Source organism: Chiroxiphia lanceolata, chromosome 19 (genome assembly GCF_009829145.1).
Source record: "Chiroxiphia lanceolata isolate bChiLan1 chromosome 19, bChiLan1.pri, whole genome shotgun sequence".
Classification (NCBI taxonomy): domain Eukaryota; kingdom Metazoa; phylum Chordata; class Aves; order Passeriformes; family Pipridae; genus Chiroxiphia; species Chiroxiphia lanceolata.
In genome coordinates, this window is record NC_045655.1 from 6,090,783 (window position 1) to 6,114,013 (window position 23,231).

The following is a 23,231-nucleotide window of genomic DNA, read 5'->3' on the forward strand; positions in this document are numbered from 1 at the left end:
TTAATCACTGAAAGCCTCACTTAAGACAAAAATCAAGTGACTGTGACTCACACAGTCATCAGTACGTGTATATATGGCCACTAATATTTTTGGATGCTGAAAAAAATTGCCCTCAGCACTTTGCAGAACACGCTGCTGATACACGGCAGCTGTGCCTTTGTCAAGCCAAGTACTAATATCATGTTACTCACATCAGTCATTTTTGGATTTGTGGTTTGCAAAAAAGACCAAAACAAAAATAGGATTTGAATTGGGAGCTTGGAAATTGTGTGGTTTTGCAGAGACTTCCGAGCTGACAGAAGAGGAGTTTTATCGCGTGGCAAGTGTTACAGTCCAAGTGCATAAAAATGTATGTTATATAAATAATGCAGCAGAACAGTTCAGCATATTCTCTTTGCTTCCTGCAAAGGAGCCTGAAGCACTTTCTTGACCCAAATTGTACATGAAAATCAAAGACATAACTCTTCTGCTGTTCTTAAAAAGTAAAAAGAGCTGTAAGAGCTGTTGAAAATCCCTGTGTTTCTTTTTATTTGAGGAGAAAATAAAGCGTTTAAAAATATGTTTGATGTGTTGTACACTTAACTGTGATGCTGATCCGTGTGGGATTGTTTAAAATGGAAAGTGAGGGTGATTCTCTTCCCACACCTCTGCAGCATCAGCTGAGTGCAGGGCAAACACAGGATGGGCTTAAACCAACACTGCTCCACGTGCTGAGTTAACGGGGTGGTGAACGCTCCCAGAAAATCAATGATGCCGCTCTTGTTGCTATTGTTGTTCATTTTTATTTATTTTATTTTATTTTAGACAACTGCTTTCCGTTATAAATAAATAAGGCATGAAGGTTCTCCATACAGTTACAGAGCTGGTAGCCACAGTTGTGCCCACGGCTCCGGGTGTGTCTGGGGCCGTGGGGCACCTGGAAATGCAGAGCGTGGAAGAGCAGAGTGGTGGGTGGTTTTGAGGAGACCTGTGGAGCAGAGGTGATTTGGGCATCACACTCCTGCCAACTTACCTCTGTGGTACTCAGCTTAACAAAACAGGGTGGTTTTGGGGGGTATTTCTGCATGAATTCCATGGGGATTGGAAGAAACGTCGCTCCTTGTAACATCAAGGCCCTGGACTCGGGGGATAATTACATCTGAACAGTCTTCCCCCTCCAAAGCCACATTCTCATTTGTTTATCTCAGTGTTGCAGGAGTCCCAGCTGTTGGCCCAAGACTTTGGGATTTAAGCTGGTGAAAATAGAATCCAGATGTAGCTGATAGTTTTCCCCAGGCGGGTACGGAACAGGGAGCTTACACTGAACTGGTTTTGTGGCTCAGTGCTCAGGGTGTTGCCTAAGCTGTAATGAAATGCTGCTTCTCTGCCTAAAACATGTCTGACCATATGAGGCCAATATCTAGTTCATGAAAATTGGAAACTGGTGATTCCTGAGACTGCAGTGGCCTTTTGGCTGTGTGTTTGCATGTCTGTGGAAGCAAAAGTGAGGAGATTTCAGTGCTGGAAAGGGAGATGGAACACGAGAGGCGACAGCCTTTGGAGAGTGTCTCAGCCAAGGGAGATCATTTTCAGCAGGAAACTGAAATCTGTCCTTGTGGCTGGGGAGATGTTCAGAGCAAAGTGTGGGGTGGTGTGTGATCTGCCAGGGCCAGAGCTCCTGACCAGGGAGATGCTGTGTCCTCCAGCTTGCGTGTGAGTCCCTGGGAGTCAGTTTTGCAAGCCCATGCAAGCTGTGTTTGAGGAATTGGCTATGATGGGACAATGACAACCTCTTGAAGAGCACAGCTGGTACCCAGAGCGTGAGGTGGAAGTGTGTCTCTGACACTGCACTTGTCTAGCTATGGGAAAGCCCTGGTCACCAAGTTCTTACCAGGCCTAGTGTTTCACCTGGGCTGAAATACCAGGGCAGATTTAAAGTGAAGAGATCCCATATGCTACAAGGTCTGGAGAGTAGGGACTGAAACACTGAGCGACGCCGATGGAGATGGAGCAATCAGTTTTATGTTTCTCTTCAAGTTTTTCCAGTTGCAATGAGCTTGCATTGTAAAGAGCTGAAAAACCTGATTGATTAGAGAATGGCTTAAATTGCAAGACCATACTGCCCTTTGGGGGAGGGGAAGGCAGAGACTGAAGTCTCTTGGGTTCAAGCGTAGGTTCTTAGCCATAAAACCACAGTGGAGGGCTGGGCTGCTGTGCTGGGGCAGCCCCTAAAGTTCTGATGGCTTTTTGTTTCACTTTGAAACGCTGTGCTCCAGCTGTGGCAGGACACTGGAGGACATCCAGGCTTTTGCTTGCAGATAATCGGGCTGCGGGACAAGCTGGAGAGGGGTGGAGGAGGTGACCGGTTTTCCTTTTTTCGTGTTTTACGTTGCTCTTGTGATGTCTGGCAGCGGCAGTAACTCATGCAGAGATCCGTCATGTGGTTTCTGAAATCCTCTAACTACAATGTACAATTGTCCCAACGAGTTGTCCGGAGCCCAAACTTAAAAAACGTGAGTTGAGTCTCCGGGACGTTTCCTCGCTTGCAGACCTCTCGAACCTTCAAAGCAGAGGGGCCACGTGGCGTTTCCTGGGGCTGAAGAGAAGACGTGGCTGCTGCAATTGCACGTGGGAGAGTTGCGGAGAGCCAGGGACTCATTTGCTGCTCTTGTTTTTCACCTTGGTGGCGTTGATGTCTGCTTTCGTCTTCTGGATGCGGGAGAAGATCTCCTTAAAGAGAGCCTTGTATTCCGGCTGGCTCTGCTCCAGCCGCTTGTCCACGGCCTCCACGTGTTTGCTGATGGTCTTCTCCATGGTTTTCCGCTCCTCCAGCTCGTGTGCCTCCCCTCGGAAGTCCCTGAAGGAGCTGTCGCGGGAGATGGGCCGGGACGTCTGGACCCCCGCGTGGCGCACGCTGTCCTTGTGCTGCCGGCACTTGCTCAGGAGCTCCTCGTACTTCTCGAGCAGGGCGTGGTACTGCTCGTCCACCTCCCGCAGGATGGACATGCCCCTCTTGCGCACGTTGTTGGCGTGCAGGGTGTAGTTGCCCTCGTGCCGGCTCACGGCGTCCTTGGTCACGATGGCGTTCAGGGCCGTGTCGCTGCAGCTCTTCCGGACGGGGTGGTTCGGGGACGGTGTCATGGATGTCTCGTGGCTTTTCCCTCCCTCCTCCTCGGAGAGGTCGATGTAATCTGCCTCCGGGGCGTTGTTCAGCGGCTCAAGGAGGGCTTCGGACAAGTTGTCCTCTCTGCTGAGCAAATACTTCTTGACTTGTTTCATCTGCTGCAGCTCCAGGAGCTCTGCCTCCAGCTCCTTGATGCGCAGTTTGCAGTTCTCCATCTCGCACACCCGCTGCTCCAGGTCCGAGTACTCCTGAATAACAGAGGTGTACTCGCGCTCCACCCTCTCCTTCCGCTGCTTCTCCTGGTTGACTTGGGACCTCAGGGAGTTCACCATGGCTTGGAGACGTTCGTTCTCCCTCTCCAGTGGCTTCTGGTTGAACTCTGTGGAAGAGCTGTGGACCTGGAATGCGTCCTCATACCTGAAAGAGAGGAAAGATCCTTGAGAGATTCTGACCTAGTGACGGTTCCATGAGGGACTTGTTGTGCCTTATTGTCATGTAAGGAATTCCACTGATGCCCAGAAAGGACTTAACCTGAGCTCGTGGAGTGAGATGTGCCACCTCCGTGTGCCAGGAGACCACAAGGTGTGGCTGGGGTTCTTCTGAACACAGAGACCAGCCTCTGTCCCAGAGAACCTGCAGTTTTATTTGACAGCAGTAATAAAAGACAGGAGGGAAATGAGACCCTAAGTGGTAAGAGATTCATGGGGTTAACGGACAAGCCACCAACATTGCTGTGAAGCAAGTATGAATGTTCAAGTGCTACCAGCCTGAGCTGAAAGTGGCTGGCTTTGGGTTTTTCCTGCTGGAGTTCATCAGCTACTCACTTAATCTGCCAACAACCCCAAATCCCAACCAGCCAAAACCCAGAAGCACATGTGTTGCTGCCCTGTGCACCCCTGTGTCCAGGAGATGCTCCAGAGGGAGTGGGAGAAGATTTATACAAGGAAGGCAGAGACTTCTGACAGAGTTTCCCCTTCTTCACTGCCTGGGAATTGATAACAAGCACTTCCCCCTTCCATTGTGTTGCTGTTGGGAATTCGGGTTTTCCTCTTCAATGAAGCGCCCATGGCATCCTGTCTGTTTAGAACAGATTGGAAAAGAGCAGGCTCTGTGGCTTCCCCTGGGAGGCACAGCTGTGGTGGGGGGTATTGAACAGATTTCAAGGCACTGAAGGGCAGCCTGACCTTCAGAGCCAACTGTGGTGCTGCAAGTGGAACCGAGGTCCCATGACATGGGGGGGAAAGTGGGATTGGGGGACTGGGGGGTAAAGAACCACAAAAACATTAAGTGGATTTTGCTGGGGGTTAGGTCATGGCCTCATAAACATTCCCATTGCTGCTGCAGTGAAACTGTCTTTGGTTCATATCCTCTGGCAGAGGGTGCTTTCAGTAACAAAGTTTATCGATTGCTTATCTATTTAAAGAAGCCTCTACTGCGGACAAAGCTGAGCAAGAAGTGCCCTCACGAGGTCAGTGAATTAACACAGCGGCCGGGTTTTAAGGAGCATTAAGGCTGCAATAGTGCTGAAGGTGTTGGTACAGCACCTGGCAGCATGTGGTGTATCTGGGTGTGTGACTGGTGCTCCTGGGGTGTACTGGAGTCACACAGCACAAAATGCACCACCTCGGCTGGCTTCAGAGAGCCAGAGGTGCTGGTGCTGTGCTGGGAGGCAGCTGGGAAGGGAAAATAGGCTGTGCTGGTTTGGGAAGGAAAGCATCACTCTGCTGGGATCATGAAGGCTCTGATTTGCCAACACCACTTCAGTTGGGTGGGTAGAAGAGAGGGACATCCTCCCTTCCCCTCCAGCTGTGGATTTCAGGCTCTGAGGCACAGCCTCGACTCTGTGGGGCTGTGTGTGGGTTTCTGTGCGCCCCCAGAGGGTCTCACCCACTGCACCCCCTGTTCATGGCCAGAGGAGGAGGAGGAGGAGAGAAGGTTTGAGGGGCTGCTGAACCCAGGGCTCTGTACCTGGGGCTGGAGCAGAGCTCCTTAAGGCAGGGGAAGGTGTGGATGGTTCGGCGCCGCTCCCTCTTCTCCCGCCGGATGCGGAGCTGCTCCAAGCTCCGCATTTCCTCCACCTGCTTCTGCAGCTCCTCCACTTGGTTCTGCAGCCCCTCGATTGTTTCTGTCAAGCTGCAGAGAGAGAAGTCAGAACACAGGTGAGGAGTCAGGCACTACAGGATCCTGAAAGGTGTTTTTTTCCCCCATAGAGAAAGCCAGTCTAGGGAAGGTGCTTCTGGTTCCCAGCGTGTGCCTTGGGAGAATGACAGCACTTGCTTTTTGTGGCAGTGGTTGGTCTTTCTCTATGTGGTCACTCTTGAATGGGGGTGATTATAGAAAGGAGGGGGGGGTTGATTTGAGACCTTCTGTCCTCAGATCAGTTGCTGAAACAGTCTCCTCTGGGATATAAGCACTATCCCGAATCTCTCTCCTCTGAAAACAAGCATCACTTCCCCTTGTTTACCTTGTAGAGGTAAACACAGAGACTGAGCAGAGAGTTAGTTTTGTTTTGGCCGTGAATAGTTTGTAAAACTCTCTGCTCTGAAACTCCCTCTCCACACAGCTGTTTGCAAATGAGGCTGCCCTGCAAGGACATGGCTTAGGGTGTTGTTTCTAGGGATGACCTTGATCATGGGCTTGTTTTAGGAAAGAAATATTATTGATAAACTGGTGTTTCAGCAGGGACTAGCCAGGTTTTCATTAGATGCTGGATCTGTGCCAAATGTTTCTGCTGGGCTGTGTGCTGGGGACCTCCCTGAAATGATTATATGCCTCTTCAAGGAAACTCATCTGAGGAGGGGCTCCTGTGCCTCTTTCCTGGCAGCTTCAGACACTCCTTATCCAGCCCTCATCCCAGGGGTGTCTGTGCTGCGGCTGTCTCCTGCTAACCAGCATTGCTGCAATGCACTTGTGTGGTAAATAGCTCCAAAACTGGACTGATAAGAGAATGGCTCAAATATCAAGGACAGGCTGTGCTTTGGGGCAGGGAAAGGTGAGGTGAAGGGCTCTTGGTGCAGCATCAGTGTGGTGAGAGGAGGGCAGGCTGTACCACTGGATCTTCTGTTGGGAAGTCTTGCTTTCCAGCACGAGTTTCTGGTTAGCCAGCTCCAGGTCCCGTGCTGTCAGGTCCAGCTGCTCGTAGACTTTCGCGTGCTGTTCGTTCATCTGCCGCAACATCTCCAATTGCTTAGTCAGGTACTGCAAGAAAAAGTGAAGCATAAGCACTGCACAACCAAAATCCAGGTTGTTTCACAGGCAGAAACTCCTACGGCCTTTGCTTCCTCTGATAAATGTGTTTTGTGATTCTGCCTGGGTGAAGCCTCTTCCACAGTTGAAATATTCATCCCTCCTGTCCACTGTAAATAGTTTTGTGTCTAAAATAGGACTGAACTTCCCCTGCCCTCTGTGAAGGGCACTAACCTCAATCTCTCTCTATTCAGCTGCTATTTTATTCCCAGTACCAAAGGAAGTTGATATCCCTGAGACCAAAAGTTGACTGAAATTGGCCAGTTGGTTACTGGGTTGTCTGACAGATCGATTGCAGAAGCCGTGTTTCCATGGGGATTCAGGCTAAAACTCTGAGTCTGTGAAATGTGAGGAGACTTGTGATTTCTATGGATTTGCAGACCCTTTTCTGTGAGTTTGACATTGTAAGATTTTATCCTGTGAAGACTGGGAGAGCAGCATCTACCCAGTTGCTCACTCTCAGCTGGGACCAGATCCCAAATCCTATGGTGGACCTGCTTCTGAAGGGCTGCTGGAGAGGGAATGGCTAAATCCATCCCTCAGTTCCCTTGAACATTAGCTGTCAGATCCCTGCAGCATCATGTGCTGTTCTTGTGAACTCACAGCCCTCCTCTGCCCTGTGTTCTTTTAAATCAGGGGGTGTCCAATCTTTTTCAACTCACAGATCCCTAGAAGTTTTCCAGTGGATGAAAACCCTCCTGGCACAGCAGGTTTAAGCCTCTAAGATCAGTTCTGTGGGCTCTTAGAAATGACCCCAAAGGATGCTTGAAATGGTGGTTTAGATTGCAGCTCTTGGAAAAAGAGCTATTTTATGCCTCTAACAAAGGGGGCTGTGTTTGTGGGGGTGCTGAGGGGCCAGCTGGGAACAAACACAATTCTGAATAACTGGGATCAAGGGAAAGCTGCAGCAGAGCAAATAGAGATGAGTGTGAAGCCTGGTGGATGGGCAGGGGAAGGCCAAACGTGACCCAGATGCAGCCTGGTGCCAAAATGTGGCGCCAAAATCTGGTGTGCACATCTGGGTAGGGGGTGGGGATGTGAGAAGAGGGATCTCAGTCCATCCCTCTTCAGGCATGTACAGAATATCCTTTAACTCCCATTCTTCATGGCACATCCCTTTCTTTCTGCTGGCATCTGAGCTGTTGGCATTGGTGGAAGTGCCCCTTCCCTTCATCCTTAGGTGACAGCAGTGGCCCTACCTCGATCTCCTGCACTTGCTCCTCATTGGTGGTGTACATCTGCTGCAGGGAGTCCTCCAGCTCCTTGTTGCGCTCCAGCAGCGTCTTCCCCAGCTCTGCGGCCAAGTGCAGGTCTGAAAAGCAGAGGGACAAAGCTGCTGCAGTTCCCACAGCTCCACAGGTGGGTGTGGTGGGATCCCCCCCAAAAATGACGCCGGATCAAGCTCAGCAGCACATTTTACTGGTGCCAGTTTTACTGGTACATTTTGTCCTGGATGCAGGACTTACAGAACACACAGGATCTGGGATCTTGCTGGGCTGCAGGAGCAAGCAGAGGCCAAGCTCTGGACTCTGCAACTCCTCCATGCAATAAGGATTTGGTGCTTGGCTGGCTGCAAAACCCTCCTGCACACTGTGTAGCCAGGATCGGGCCCCTGGGGCTGGGCTGTGGCAGGAGCTCAGCACCTCCATCCCCTACCACCAAGAGCTGAAGGGCTGAAAGGGACTCAGCATCCATCAGAATGAGAGAGAAGGTTGGTAAAGCCCTGCGGGGCCCTGGGGCTGCTCCGTAAATTATATTATTATCTCTAACGAAGGGAGCACCTCGCCTTCCCTGTCAGCCTCCATCCATCACCCACTAATAGACTGACAGGAGTAATAAAGCCACGTGTGGCCCGAGGGGGCTGGAGGCACCTCCCAGATGTGCCACCCCAGCAGCACTGGGGTCTGTGGCTCTCCCCTTGGGGCAGCTCCAGGGGAAGGACAAACCCCTTTTGTGTTCGCTCTCTGCCACCTCTAAATGCCCTTAGGAAGTTACTGAAATAGTTGGACTTCAGGAGAAGTGCAGGGAAAAGTAGATGTTGGCAGTGTGGTTGGCTTAAAATGTTGGTTTTGCTGCTGCTGGGTAAAGTTAAAGGCCCCAGACTGTGTGAGTCCTGTGTGGGCCAAAGCTTGAGCACACAGGTGATGCTGTTTGTGGGGCTGGGATGGCACAGCTGTCTCTGGGAACAGTCCTTGCTTTCACAGGAATTACTTGTCTTCTTAAAGCCTGACCTATGGTCACATGGGTTTCACTTTTCCTGTTGCTTTTAGAGGTGAATTAACGGCTCCTACAATGGCAGACTGAAAATCTGACCTTAAACCTTCAAAAAGGTAAGGAAACAGGTCCTGGTGTGTGTTACTGCTCTCTCTCCAGTATGGTAATCATGCAGTCTTAGGTAATTAAGGAGTGACAATCCTGCAGTGTGTGAGGGGACTGGGTTCTCCTGCCCTGGCATTTTCTCACCCTGTCATAATGCTCCTCTCTAGTCTGCAGCTAATGATGTGTTTTGCAAAGGTTCTGCCCGGGCTGCTAGCAGCTAAAATTTCTTCCAGTGGCTAATTTGGCCATGCAGTTGGTTGGGAAAGAGGGATAGTTGGTCCCTAAGGCAAGAAGAAGGGGCACCAGGTTGCCAAAGGTGTATTCTGAGCCTGGGAGAAGCCCTGATCTCTCACACATCACAAGGTGAGGCTCACAGTGACCTCAGACACGAGTGCTGTAGTGCTGTCAGTGTTTGGGACGGGGCTTTGCTGATGGATAACACTGTGCTGTGGGATGTGCTGATGTTATTAGTTTGGGTGATAGCTGTGTTTCTTTGCACTGGCTTCCCCAGATGTTTTCCTGCCAACAGCTGCTCAGTGTGTCCTCGAATCTCCTCTTTACCATGGGAATGTTCTCTCCAGCTGTGCCCTGCATTGCAAGCTGTTATTATTAAAAAGGCTGTGACCTTTTTAATTATAATCCTCGTCATTGCACAGTGACCCAGTCTGAGGGCTGCAATCCCAGCTATCCGTGCAGTCAAGTTACTTGGCACATTTCCTCATGGACAGACCTCCTTCCACCTATTTGTTTTTTTCCAAACACCAAATTTCCCTAGTTTATAAAGTGCTCTTGGAAGACTGAGTGTTTGCTGCACCAGCTGGGGCTGGGAGAACAACCAGATGCCAGCAGAGATGGAGGATAATTTGTGCCTTTAAGCTGCTTGGGGCTGTATTTATTGTCACCACTACCACCTTACCAGAGCTAGTGTTGTTACTGGAGACCAGCACCTTGGAAATTACATCCCCGGCAGGAAGCAGGGCCCTAAAGCAGAGGTGTGTAGTGAGAGAGCTCCCTGCTGTGCTCCAGGTAATGAATCAAGTGTGTCCCCGTCCCTGCGGATTACACCAGTGCTCTCCCACCATATGGCATCCAATTTAATCAGCTGGGGTTGAGTTAAGTGGATTAGGCAGTGCAAGATCCTGCATTGTAATTTAAAGGGCTCTGTCAGCAATAATTTAATGGGGGAAATGGGCAGCGTTTGGGGATGAGTGGGAAAGAGGAAAGAACGGGGCTGAGCTCTGAGAAGGAAATTGATTCTTCATTTCCATTTTGAGCATAAGGGCCTGGGAGACTCCAGGATTGAAGGACATGGGGGAATTGATTCTTTTAATGTCTTTTAACTGCCTCAGCCATTGTCACACATGTACTTCCTCACTCTCTGCCCACCAGCCACTTAAAGCATCCTTGGTAATCCTGTCTCATCCACCCCCTTGAGCCCAAGTCCTCTTCCCCACCTGTTGGTTCCCCCTCGGCTGTGGGACTGTGGGGAGGGAGGGGATGCTGTGTGGAAGTGCTTTAATGTCATCTTTAGACCAGATCCCTCTTGATCTTTGTACTAATTGTGTCTCTGCATGGGCTGGGGGACCACTCAGCTCTTCTCCTTGGAGACCTCAGAAACCTGAGGCTGAATGTGAAATTTCACGAAGTTGTTGGGGAGAGGGGAAAGAACTATTTAGGAATTCAGGGATTCTTTCTGCGTAGTACTATGGTTTTCCCACAATTTTTTTGTATTCCTCTTTGCTTCTCCACTGTCAGCTCAGCCAGCCAGTGCTGAAGGACTTGCCCTAATTTAGCAGATACGCTGATGCCTCCCTTCCCCCTCCCCTAGGGATGCAGGAGGAGAAATAAAGTGATGGGGAGTGGCTGTGCTGTGTGTCGCTTTATGTGCCCCATCCCTCCACATCCTGCCTGTGCTGAAGGCACCACTGTGAAATGGCCAGCCTCCAACTGAAAAAAATGGGAGCTTTGACACTGCCAAATCCTGTTTGGGAGAGGGCTGCAGATGCAAACTATCCTGGGCAGCACCAGCTTGGTGCCCTCTGGCTCTCGGTACTGCAAGTGCTGATGTGACCGTTCCAATTAACACCCGCCAAGGAGACACCCCGTGTCCCCAAACAGAGGGCTGTGCCTATGGAGCGTTGGAGGGAAGGATGGAGGCTGCATTTTCCTGCAAGCTTCCATGGGAAAGGCGCCTGAGCAAAGAGGGAGAGGAAGAGAAGAGAGATCATACGGTGGGAAGGGAGCAGGAGTTGAATCCAAGCAGGTATAGGGAGCATGGCTGGGCAGTACATCAAGGAGGCACCATCCTGGAGCTGCAGAGATCAGCAGCAGCCCAGCAATAACTCTGCTACTTCTGTGTCACTGAGAAGACTTAAAAGAAAAAAAAAAAATCCTAATCCAAAAGCTGTAGCAGGTTGTCTTTGATGGAAAGAGGCTGAGGGACAAAGTGCAGGGATTCCCCCATGTATTCCCCCAAGGCACATCTGTGGCAGTGCTGGTGCAGGCAGATGTTCCCTGCATGGGGCTGTGGCGGAGCTGGGAGCTTCCTCAGCCTTGCAACGAGGCTCAAAGAGAATTTGGAGCTGTTTCTGCCTTCCCAGTGCTGGCCTGCGTCTGTTAGAGCAGAGCATTCTGCCACATTCCGCTCTCTGAAGGGTTTTTTTTGCCCCTCAACACCTCCTGGTTGTGACTTTGGGGGAGTGCAAGGCTGGTGCCAGGCAGGGGAGGGTTTCGGCTGCTCTCGGCACGATGATGATCCAGGAGCTGTTCAGCTGCTCCTCGTAAATACGGCTTTCTGGAGGAAGCCACCATCTGGTGCAGCTGCTTTGGGCTTTCCCCCCCTTATCTCTCTTGCATTGAGGGATTCGTGTGTTTAGGCTGCCACAGAACACGCCCCCTGCTCCGAGGGACGCTGCGCTTGGCTCCTCACCTTTAGTAAACCAGCCCTGTCCCCGGCCGGCAGCTCACAGGGGGGACAGAAGTCCTTTGGTTTGTGGTACTGACAAATGGGGGTTTATGGCACGTGGATTTGCAGGTCCCTTTCAGCTGAGCGTCCATAAAGGAATTACTTGGGGTCCCTTCCCAAATGTGGAGCTGTGGAAAGGGCTGCTCCTCTCCCATGCTGCACACGGTGAATTAACCTGCTGAAGAGCAGGGAGGAGGGCAAGAAGAGCTCTGGTGTGGAGGTCTCTGGAGGAAGTTCAGGGTACTTGTTAGCTGATGGATGGGTAGGTTGAGAGTTAGGAACTGATGTTTAATGCTGTTGACGTTTAATTTAATTGCATTTGCTGTCTGCTCCATTACACATGGGTACTTAGAGTCAAGGGTAGGTGCAATTATTCCTTTCAAAATCTAAACAAATGATACTATGCTGGTTTACCCCAGGGTAGGGTACACTTGCTACTCATTTATTTTTCTTCTTAGTTGCAAGGGATTGTGCTGTCTTGATATATTACAATGAAGATCAGCTTTTGTATATCACTGCTGCTCCATGGCAGGTGATGGAGGCCATCTATGTACTTTGCCCTTATAAACCATTGCAATGGAACATGCTGGGGTGCAGGGAAGTCAGTGCTATCTGACAGCATCTTGCAAACAACATGGAAAAGCCTTTTCAACATGCCCATTCCACAGATGACAGTGTTTCCCAAGGCCAGGCAGAGCTTTCAGAGTGTCGCCAGTGTTACTGCTGAGGTGTGGATTCTCCATCCCTTTTATACTGGTGTAACTCAGGCACTGCTGCTCAGCTCAGCTTTGCACCTGGAGTTCTGTGTGTTTTTTTGAGGATCTGCTATTTTGGTATAATGGGATGTACCAGGGTTTGCTTTGCAGAGCAACCCAATGCAGCAGGGGGTAAAAATGCCTCTGTCGGGGCTGGGTGAGAGCAATGGGGGTGTGTGAGCCCCTGGCAGCACAGCCACCTCCTTCTTCCAAACTATGGCTCTCACTGGGCTGAGCTGATGTTGGTCACACTGGCATTTGTTACTCTAATGAGATTTGCTGGATTTCCTGCCTCATTTTTTCTTCCTTTTCTTTCTCTTGTGTAATCTGTTACATACTCCTGGGCTATCTTTGGCTTTGGAAGTGTTCCTGGTGGGGGGAAGTTCAGGTGGTGGCAGAGAGGTGGTTGGCAGCAGGTCAAGGCAAGCACAGTGCACTGAGAACAGCTCCCTCCATGCTATCTCGACTACCCTGAGCAAAAGTGGCACCATTAAGGAGTGGAAATCTCTGTCAAGGGGCTCAGAGCTGCACTGTCTGTGCTATGCTGTGCTGCAGAGAAGCCCTCCAGCTCTCTCAGCCCCTGCTGCTCCCCTCTTTTCCTCCTGTAGTTTTCAGCCCTATTCAGTATTTCCTTTACCAGCTTTTCCTCTTTTTATTCTTCTCAGATGCTTATCAGGCTTTTTAGATTTAATTGATACTCGCCTTTTCCTTCTGCCCTCATATCATTCTGTACCCCAAAGGCTCCCCTATATATTAATGCTTGAGACCCAGGGTGGTCACCTCTGCTTATAAGCTGTTTGTTTCTGCATAAGCACATACACAGCAGTCCCATCCCTGTGCCCACAGCCATCACTGTGCCTTTTGCCAAGTTGTTAGAGCATGAGAACACAGAGGATGTTATTAGACCATGGTTGAGGCCCCATCTGCGTCTTTCCCTGCTGTTCTCTTATCTAAACAGCCTTGGTGCCTGTGTTTGCCTTGTAGGCTAAAATGGTTTCAAAGAGCTCGGTGACTGGTGGCTCTGAGGCTCTGGTAGCGCACCTGGATCAGAAAGTGTCCTAAATAAATAGACACAAATGGGGTTGTTGAGGAGAAGCAGTGATAAAAAAGGAGGGAGAAAGGCAGCCAGTGCTTTCCTGCGTGCACTCCTCCCCCAGGCAGCAAAGCTCCAACTAATTAATTATGTTGGGACGCAGAAAACCGTGAATAGAGGCTTTTACTCTTTTAGAGCTAAAGACACAGACATGTGGATTGCTGCCATGTGGCAAACTCCTCTGCCCTGTGTGTTTTGGGGGCAGGAGGTTGTAGCTGACCCAGGATGGACAAGGAGACTGAGCACCAGGGAGACACTGCAAGTTGTCTGCTGCTGCAGCTCAGTGCTGTGCATGTGCAGAGCCCCGAGCAAAGGCGACCTGCAAAGGACAGGTCAGTGTGCTCACGTGGCAGGAGCGGTGCCCACAGCAATGGGCTGCCACAACCCTGGCACATCTCCAGCCCTGCTCCTGCTCACACGACATATCCCCTACTCTGAGCCATTCCCAGCCAGCTTGGTGTCCTCTTGGTGTCCTCTTGGTTGGGGGAGGCAGGTGGAACCACCAATCCTGAGTGATTTGGACGCTCAGGGAGCCACCAAGTTCCAGCACAACTGTCACTTCCAGCTGCAGCAGCCCCCAAGACCACAGCCAGCATTGTGGCTGCTGATTACTCCTGTCTGCTACTTCTGATGTGCCAGAGGCATGTAGGTACAGAGAAGACCTTTCTTCCACAGCCATGTGTTACAGCTAAATACAGAGAACAGCCTGACCCTCTGCAGCAACAACAAAGTCCTGCCCATCTCTTCTCTAACAGCCCCTCTTCTTGGCTTTGAAGAGAACTGTATCACCTTGCAGGCTGCTGCCCCACTACTGCTCCCTTCCCACCCATTACTGGGAAGTCTCAGAAGCCCTATTTGTCCAGGTACTCAGCTCACAGCCCAGCTACCTTGTTGCCTTCCAGTCTGAGTTTGCAAGGAAATGGAGTGAGTAAATACTTGACGTACTCTCAGAATGGTGTTGTTTATGTCCATCACTAGCCCTGAGCAGGATGCAGGGCAGTGCCTCTTTCAGGGGCCCTACAGCAAAGCCAGTGTTCCTGAAACAGCTCTGCTGCAAAGACTGATACTGATGGGATGTGCTGCTCCTTGCTCTGCCTCCTCCTGCAGAGACCAGTGCTCACCTATCACCTCCCAGTCCAGGTGCCTTCCCAGGACCCAACACTTGCTTGTGGACCAAGAAAACTTGGAGGATGGCATGATCATGTCCTCCAACTGCTGTTGCTGCAGCTGCACAATTGGAAGAGGTCAGCATGGACCTGCATATTACACAGTCAAAGGACTGAATTCTTCAGGGAGGAGACAAGTGAATTAAGCAGGGCCAGGGCAGCTGTACTGCACATTGGATAGAGTGACTTCCCAGAAGGCTGCAGAGGAACAGGCTGTTTAAACCATTAAAATAACTGTCACTTTTTGGAGAGGAGATTTACAACTGTTTGTTAAATACATATGGAAAAATCCCAAAAAAACAAAGTGTAATATAAAATCCCTTTAAAATTCCCAGCTGTGCAAAGAGCAGCAGTTGTGTAACACCTGGCCTCATTCCTTTGGGGTATTTTGTCTGGGGGATATTTGCCAAAATTCTTGGCCCACATATGTGTTTTTGGGCAGGTTAAGCAGGAGCTCTGGGATGTGCTCGGTGTGGGCACACAGATCTGTTGGAAGAAGACGAGGTGGGAATTTAGCACTGTGCTGCTCTGGGAAAGACCTTTTGGAAGAGGAGATGGAGTGTTTGGGAGTGAGCGAGCTGTGTGTTATCCTGAGTGCTGGCACTGCTTTTAGCAGGAGCAGGATTGGACCCTGGTGCTGTCACAGCTCTACGAGGTTCCTGACTGTCACACTGAGTCAGTGCATCTGCCCTGTCACCAACCAGCGCTGACTGGTACAGGAGGAAAGAAAGAGGATTGGAAAATGCCTCTGTGTGCAGGGTGTTAGCGGCCGGTGCTTTGGCTCCCAGTCCCTCGGGATCAGGGCTACCGGGGGGAATGTCCTTCAGGACTCTGAACATAAATCCTTTGTGCATGGCCTTGCCAAGGAGAAATGCCACCGTTAGCTGATTGTTTCAGCATGGGAGATACGGAAAACTCTGATTTTTGTTGGGTTTTCTTTTTTTCCTTTTCATTTTCCAGCAGTTCCTCTAATTCTGCTCCCTCCCACAGCTGGAATTATGTGCCTGGGGCTCAGCAGATGTAGAAAGGAGCTTCTGTAAGAGACTAGGAGTGAGATCCTGGAAGTTGCTGTGTGAGGTTTTCATTTATGCCCCTTTTTCTTGCTGCCTTCATATAACAGGGGAATTTTTACTCCAGGAAAATACATACATACATATATATATATATTAATTTTTACTCCTTCCCAGATTTGGAGGCTCTCATCCCTTCCTCAGACTAACATGTCATCATATTTCCTTGTCTCCTGTGACATTCCTAGTCCTTCTTGTCATTCCCAAGCAGCTCAGCAATTAGTCACTGAAAACTTTCCACTTCCATAAGCTACCTGCTGTACTGCACTGCTAAATAAGTAAGTGGCTCAGCTACTGCAGGCAAAGCTCTGACCTTCTGGCTTGCCTCTGGGGAGGGAGGGTGGTGAGTTAACTGCTGTGCTCCTGGAGGACAGGAAATCTGTGTGCCTTGTACCTGGACTGCTGGGATAACTGCATCAGGAGCGGCAGAGTTTGGGGTACCACCTGCTCACCAGTGCAGTGAATCCTTTGGGAAAGCTGACAGTGGATTGCAGTGCTCTGGACCACCCCACGTGGGCTGAATGATGCAGGAAACAGGCAGGTCTGGGCGTTAGTGGGTGCCAGCACTGATCCCCTGGGCTCACCCCAACGCCAGGACTGGTGACCCTGTGTCTTTACGCGGATGAGTTGGGAGTGGTGCAAGCTCAGCACCTTGTGTCATTTTCCTTCTTAGCAATCAGGTGCTTGGCAGGAGGAGGAGGAATTAAAATAAGATCCTTAAATCTGGAGACCTTTAGAGGTTACCTCCGTTAGGTCCTAAGCCTGCATTGCAGATGGTTTGGCCCAAAAGTTTCTGTGGCTGCCCAGGAGGAGAGGACAATCTGTCTCGCAGGGGCAATGCAGTGATGTGCTGGTTCTTGCACTACCTCTGGTCCTGCTGCCCAACTCAGAGACTCAGAGCAGCGCGAGGCCATTTATTGACATGGGAGAAATCACCCCACATTTATAGAATATGCTGAGTTGGAAGAGACACATCAGGATCATCAAGTCCAACTCCTGGCCCTGTGCAGGACACCCTGAGAATCCCACTATATGCCTTTAGGCTATTGATTGGTCCAGAGGTCATAAGGGTGGCTTTTAAAGGCCTCCTCTTGGGCTGCGCTCTGCTCTTTGGCTGAGACCTGAATGCTGGCAGGGTGACAGGGAGGCTGGGAAGATCAGGGAATGCAGTGGGGTGACTGAAAGGAGGACTCATCTTGGGAAATTGCTGCGGGGGAGTTGAAGGCTGGAAGTGGCTGGCAGAGCTGCTGGGTCTGTTTGGATCCAGATGCAATTGAGTTGGCACGCAGCCCTCCTGAAGACAAATGCTCCTGATGAACAGAAAAGGTGTCCCCACTTTTCTGCAGCTCAGACTCTCTAATTTTAGCTCATTCATTCTCTTGGGGTCTGGCTGCACGTCCGCCCTGTGCACAGGGTATGATGCAACTGTACCCACATCATCAGTTTTCAACAGCTGGAAAAAGGTTCACCAGCACTGTATCCTGGTTTTAATGCTTAGAGGTACAGACCTCCTAGTCCATGGAAGGTGAGGCTGTGGCTGAACTAAAGCAGCACTGATATCTATTCATGCTTACAAAGCCTGGCAATAAGCTAAGTCATGCTACCAAACAATCAAAGCTCCATTTTCACCACTTTCCTCAAATCAGAAAGACTTCCCAGAGGGAACATCATAAGAAAGAAACAACTCAGAGGACACCACTACTGTTCCCATGTCACTGCTGAGTACCCTGACTGGGATTTGAGTCTCTGCTTCTATGTGCTAAGGCATCTTGGTGCAATACCTTGAGCCACACAGGGTTACAGGGTGCAGGAAACAGGTAAAGGAATCTGAAAGGCACCAGCTTCATTTGAACAAGGTTGGAAGGGCCTTGATGCTGGGGACCAGATCTTGCTACTTCCAAGGCATGTGGTGGATGCAGTCAGTCGCTGTGGACATTTTAGGAGGGAAGAAAAGAGTGATTGGGGTTTATTTTCTTGAAAAAATTAGTTACTTTGTCAAGGTGAAGCTCTATGGAGGGTGAGGAGGAAAGTAACAGGTGCTCGGTGTGGAGCTGGAGGCATGATTTCTGCTGTGGTGCTAAAAGGGTTAATTAACATAATCATCACAGAGCTCCCAGTTAAGCCATCTGTTGCTTAGCAAACAGTTTTGGATGTAAATGTAATAAATATTTGATGATGCTGTGAAATGACGATAAAGGCCCAGGAACCAACTGGTTCACAGAAGAACCTCCTCTGCTCTCCTAGCTTGGGTTGTTTCTTGTTTCTCCCACCCCTCGCTCCTAAGGAACAGTCTTTAAGCCTCTGCTTTTGTCCTCCGCCCTCCTGGCGCTGCTGCCAGCGTGGGTTTCTGTGCGACCCCGGGCTCTTGGCATGCCAATCCTCTTAGCAATGCTGGCCTACAACCGCCTCATAATCACGCCACGCTGGATGTCTTGTACTGTACTTCCACCCCCCATTTCCAAACCAACAGCTCCACGGCTGTGCTGTCACCAAAGACCTCTGGGCAGTGCCATGGCTGTAAGGCAAAGGCACAGTGTACGTGGACAAGGTCTACCACCGTCCTTCGTGATGCTTTGTGCATCATGCAAATTAATTATGGTTGTAATTACCCCGTAGGACCTTTCCAGTTGGCTGATTTCAGTTAAAGCCTTCCCCCATCTCTCCTTCTGAGTTTGTGCAAGCCTGTGTTGCCCCCATTCACACAGGAGGCTGCAAGCCCGCAGCTGGGCTTTGTTTTGGGTCTGTGTTTTCCTCCAGTCCTGTATGTGCATAAAGGTGGAGCCCATTCCCAGCATCAATCCATCGTCTGGAGACAGTCATTCTGCATTTAGGCTGCTGGGACAGAGCTGGGAACCTGGCCCTGCAGTGGGAAGGTGGTTTTATTGTTGTGAGCCAGTTGTACAGTGCCAGTGCTGACTCATGAACCTGACACCAGGGACAGTGCTAGGCTAAAAATCAATTGGTCCCACGTTGTTCAACACTCCCTATATTCATCCATAGTTCTGCTGTTCCTCAGCCTGCATCCCGCCCCTGGACCAGTGCCCAGGCCCCTTGTGAGCCATGGGAAGACGTCACCCAGAAATGTGAATTTCTTAGCAGTCAAAGGCTGCACTGTTTATCCAGCTGATAGTTCCATCTCTGTGCTTTGCCTTGGTTTAATTTGAGCATTATGTTTCAAAGGACAGGGCTCAGTATCCCACTATTCATACTTCCTGTTCATTGAGAAATTGGGGTTAAAACCCAGCTGTGACAAGCCCTGGAGGGCTGGTTATCATTCCTTGCTGGGCCCTTGCCCTGCAGCTGAAGTTGTGTAAACTTTAAATCATGACATAATGTACTGGAGCGATGCTGGGCCGAGGCACTGCAGCTGGATCACACATCCCTGCTGACAGTCAGCTGGGAAAAGCAAATAAAAACTGTACCTATAGTGCAACATGCCGGAGGGGCACTGTGTTTCGGTAGGAATGATTTTTTCCCTATTCATTGAGAAATCAGTTTAGTTCATTCCTGGGCCACTGGCCTCAAATGGGACTTCTTCCAGTTATTTACTTACTGCGTGTTGACTCAAAATATTAAGATAAGCAAAATTATATTTAAAAAAAAGGCCCTGAATGCCAACAGGCACCAACTGTCCAGCCTGAGGATAAACGTTCCGTAGAACTAGCGCAGACATAGATATAGTTACTTCAAAGCAAACTACACAAGTGAACATTTATCTTCTAACAAGGTTATTTTTGCTGTTTAAACTTGGCCTTGATTTTTTTTTTTCTCCTTTCTAATTTCTCCTGGTTTTATGGCTGATTGGAAAAACCTTCAGAAGTAATTAGGTAACTAAGAAGCTGAAGATCCCTTTGGATTTGGGCTTGGATAGCAGAAGCTTTTGAGAGACACTTTTAGCATCCTCAGCAATACATTATTTCCAATATATTAATTTCTGACTAATGTGCCTGGTAACTCTATCTTGGACTGCTCTGAGCTGAAATCAGTGTCATAACTACCCATGTTTGATTCCACCTGCAGCAAGTTTTTTTGGGGAACCAGCTTCCTTGTGGATGCAAAACATCAAAATTTTTACTGACCTGCTGCTCAGGACAGATCTGGGCTCCCTGCCTCTATCCATCGGGTTTAAACTTTCCTCGGCCGGGAGAGTGGTTTGGAGCAGCAGAGCCGAGATTTACCACTGCAGGACGAGGCGCTGGCTTTGCCAACCAAATAGGAGTCGAGAGAGAAGGTATCCCACCCTACTGTCCCTGGCGTTTGCCCGCTTCCCTGCCCGCGCATCCCTCAGCTCACCATCCCTGGCAGCTTGCGGTGTGGCCCCATCCTTACCCTGCTCCAGGTCCTGCTGGTCATACCAGGGCTCCTCTTCCTCGCTCTGAAACTCCTCCATCCTGTCGGCGCTCAGCATTTAGCACCAGCGGCCCGGGGAGACGCGCAGCATCCGCCAAAGGGGCCGCCGCCGAACCGCGGAGCGTGAGGGATGCGGGGATGCGGGCAGGGATGCGGGCGGGGATGCGGCCTCGGTGCCCCGGCCGGGCCGGGAAGGGGGGGATGGCACGACGTGGCAGCCAGTGCCTGGTCGCTGCCCCGGCTCTGCGTGCCCTGGGGGGCGGCTTCCTCCTGCCTCCAGGGCCGGGGGAGGCTCCGGAGCGGGGGATGCAGCGGGGACGTGGCGGCCGGGGCGGGGGGGCACGGCTTGCACAGGGCTGGGGGATGCACAAAGGAAGGAAGAGGGCCCGGCGCAGCCAGGCAGATCCTCGCTCCGCAGCTCGGTGGGGACCTCTAGCATGGAAATGCTGCAAGGAAAACCGGCGAGAGGGAAGGGGGAGGCGAGCGAGGCCGGCCTCCTTCTCCTCCTCCTCCTCCGCCTCCTCCACTCCGCCCAGCCCTGCCGCGCACAGCGGACCTGCGAGGAGCGCGGTGCTAAGGTGGGATGACCCGGGCTCCGAGGAAGGCGAGATGCCCCGCAGCCCCCCTGCTCTGACCCTCCGGCTGGGAGGTCAGCCAGGAGCAGGACATGCGGTTGGGATACCGTCTCCTGGCCTTGCCATGGGATTCGTGGTGACTTTGGGCAAGTCTCGGGACCCCTCAGTGGGGATGTCAGTGCCTTCTCTGCCTTGGTGGGTTTGTGTGGGTTGTTCTTCAAGAAGGGCATCCACCCTCCCTTAGCTGGGGCTGCAAAAGGGGACGCCCCATACAGAGAGCCCCACAGCATCACCTCAGCGTGGTGTCTTCCTCCAACTCTGTGTTGTTTTGCACTCCGATGGGAAATCAGTGCTCCCGATGCAAGTTCCTCTCTTATTTTTGAGGACAAATTGTCACATCTTTCTGAAGGGTGGAATGAGCTTAAAACTGAGGGAAATGAGGATCTGTAGAGTTCTGAGGAGGAAATGTGTCTGTTATGTATAAGTAAGGTCAGAAAAAACTTGGGATTTTGGTACTTGCTTTTCAGCTCAAGGGAATGACTGTTAAGAGATGGTGGTCTTTCTCCTAGCTGCTGGTGTGGAGTCTGGTCCAAGGAGATTTATTTGTCCTTGTCAGCCCTGGAATCCATCAGGGACCCTAAGATCCAAATGAACTCATGTGACAGTGGGTTTAGATGATGATTTTTTATTTTTTTTGCCATCTGTGTGATAGAACTCCCTGGATTTATATTTGATTGCATTATCTTGCAGTGGTGCCCACAGAAAAGGCAATATAAGATGTTTACGCAAGAGCAGCAGACTGTGCATCCAGAAAAGATGGGATCTGTGTCGGAAAACTCCGTCCAATCCAGCAGTGACAGGCAGCTGAGAGCCCCTTGATGATTAAAGCCAGGACTAGTACTCAGCTCTAGTGTACAGCAGCAGAGGAGAGATTAAGCAGGGAGTAAGAGAGAAACTGTAGACTATTCCTCTCCCCTTCTTTCCTCATAGACCTCTCCATCACATATACACATTTGCAAAATTCAGTGGCTGCCTGGGAAGTCATCTGCCTTAATGCAGTTGCAGACCAGAATCAAGGAGTCTCTTTAACTTGGCATTTATAACTCAGCAAAGATAAGCACTTATGATGTGTCTGGAAGAAAGCAATCTCTGGGTCCAAATCTTTTTCTAAGCAATTTTAATACAGAAATGGAAAAATCTTAATTTTCTTGTGCCTTTTGAAGAGGCATTTAGACAATGCCCTTAAAAACATGCTTTAATTTTTGGTCAGCCCTGAAGTGGTCAGGCAGTTGGACTGGATGATCACTGTAGGTCTCCTCTAACTGAGTTCTTCTATTGAATGTGAAAAATAATTGACTTCAAAAGTATTCTTTTCCTAACAATAAATTATTATAATTTATCTGTGTAGTGTAGTCATATTGAGTGAGTACTTGGATGCAAAGCCCCAGGCTGTTTGGCAGCAAAAGCCAGATTATGTGATTTTGTGAAAATATTTTTTCCTGTAGGTTTTACACGAATGTCTCTGATCTGACCTGTCACTTGATAGAATCAAACATCAGTGACTCCCATACACGTTATATGCCAACAAATGAGAAATCCCACAGTCTGCCCCAGCTGGAGAGTCAGCACATTGCTTTTCTTTGCAGAACGATTGGAATTACCTCATTTCCTCTGAAGAAAGGAGGTTTGCAGAGCTGAGCACGTGGAATGTAATTCGGGGACAGCAGAAGGACCTGCTTGCAGTTTCATAGAGCTGCTCAGAGCAGAAAACGGTGACGATGGCTTCAAAGGCAACGTGGAATGGCCTCAAACAGCCGCTTTGAGGTGTTCAGTGAGTGCCAAAACATGAACTCCCACTGCCGAGGGTTATAAAACATCCTCTCCTTGTGGGTGGGTGGAATTTCATTAGGGTTAATGGGCCACCACAGGCAATGAGCTGCTAATAAGGTGTTCCACAGGGTATGTGTTACAAGCCCGATTCCTTTCCACCCAGGACTAGGGAGAGGCCAGAGCCAGCCGTTCTCTTGGCATCCCGCTGCCCCTCTGGACCATCCGGGCTTGGGGCCAGGCTGTGGCAGTGGCCAGGCTCTCTGCGGGTGGCTCAACGGGGCTGTCACAGGGCTTGTGCCCGAGAGCAGCTGAGCAGAGGGGCTTCAGGGGACAAAGGCTGCGGGCAGAGGAGAAGGAGAAGGGGCAAGAAAAAGGGAGAAGAGGTGAGAAGGGGGCACAGGAAGGTGATGGGGGGAGAAGGCAAAGGATGGAGCAGAAGGGCTGTATAGGAAGGTGTAGGGAGCCCAGGCAGGAGGGGAGAGCGAGGAAAGGCTGGAGGAGAAGGGTGAAACGAGGAAAACCGTGCTCTGCCGTGAGGAAAGACGAGGGAGGGTCGGGAGAGATGGAGGGTGGAGGTGGCGAAGGGATGACAGACCGAGGTGGGAAAGAAGGGAAGGCTGCGGGGCGTGACGGAGGGATGGAGAGCTGGAGGAGGAGGAGGAGCCGCGGCCGTGGGCGGAGGGAGGGATGCGGGCGGAGGGGAGGGAGGGCCGGGACCGGCGAGCCCCGGTTTGACAGGAGGGGGGAGGCAGCGGGAGC

At 50.6% G+C, this 23,231-nt stretch overlaps 1 protein-coding gene across 1 annotated transcript; it reads right to left on the reverse strand.

Moving 5' to 3' along the window:
• Positions 1–768: 768 nt before the first annotated feature.
• CDR2L (cerebellar degeneration related protein 2 like) lies at positions 769–20,482 on the reverse strand. Its single transcript, XM_032707006.1, has 5 exons — positions 20,047–20,482; positions 7,549–7,661; positions 6,153–6,301; positions 5,072–5,236; positions 769–3,520 (listed from the first exon to the last, which is right to left on the reverse strand). The coding sequence occupies exons 1-5, from the start codon at positions 20,123–20,125 to the stop codon at positions 2,635–2,637; spliced, it is 1,392 nt and encodes a 463-aa protein (XP_032562897.1). The 5' UTR covers positions 20,126–20,482; the 3' UTR covers positions 769–2,634.
• Between the last annotated feature and the right edge of the window lie 2,749 nt (positions 20,483–23,231).

Bases quoted from the DNA above. Each gene is read 5' to 3' on its own strand.
- CDR2L (XM_032707006.1), bottom strand. From the start codon at position 20,125: ATGCTGAGCGCCGACAGGATGGAGGAGTTTCAGAGCGAGGAAGAGGAG. The intron at 7,662-20,046 runs GTAAGGATGGGG...TCTGCTTTTCAG, and splicing joins CCAGCAGGACCTGGAGCAGG to ACCTGCACTTGGCCGCAGAG. The intron at 3,521-5,071 runs GTACAGAGCCCT...CCTCTCTTTCAG, and splicing joins GAGCTCTGCTCCAGCCCCAG to GTATGAGGACGCATTCCAGG.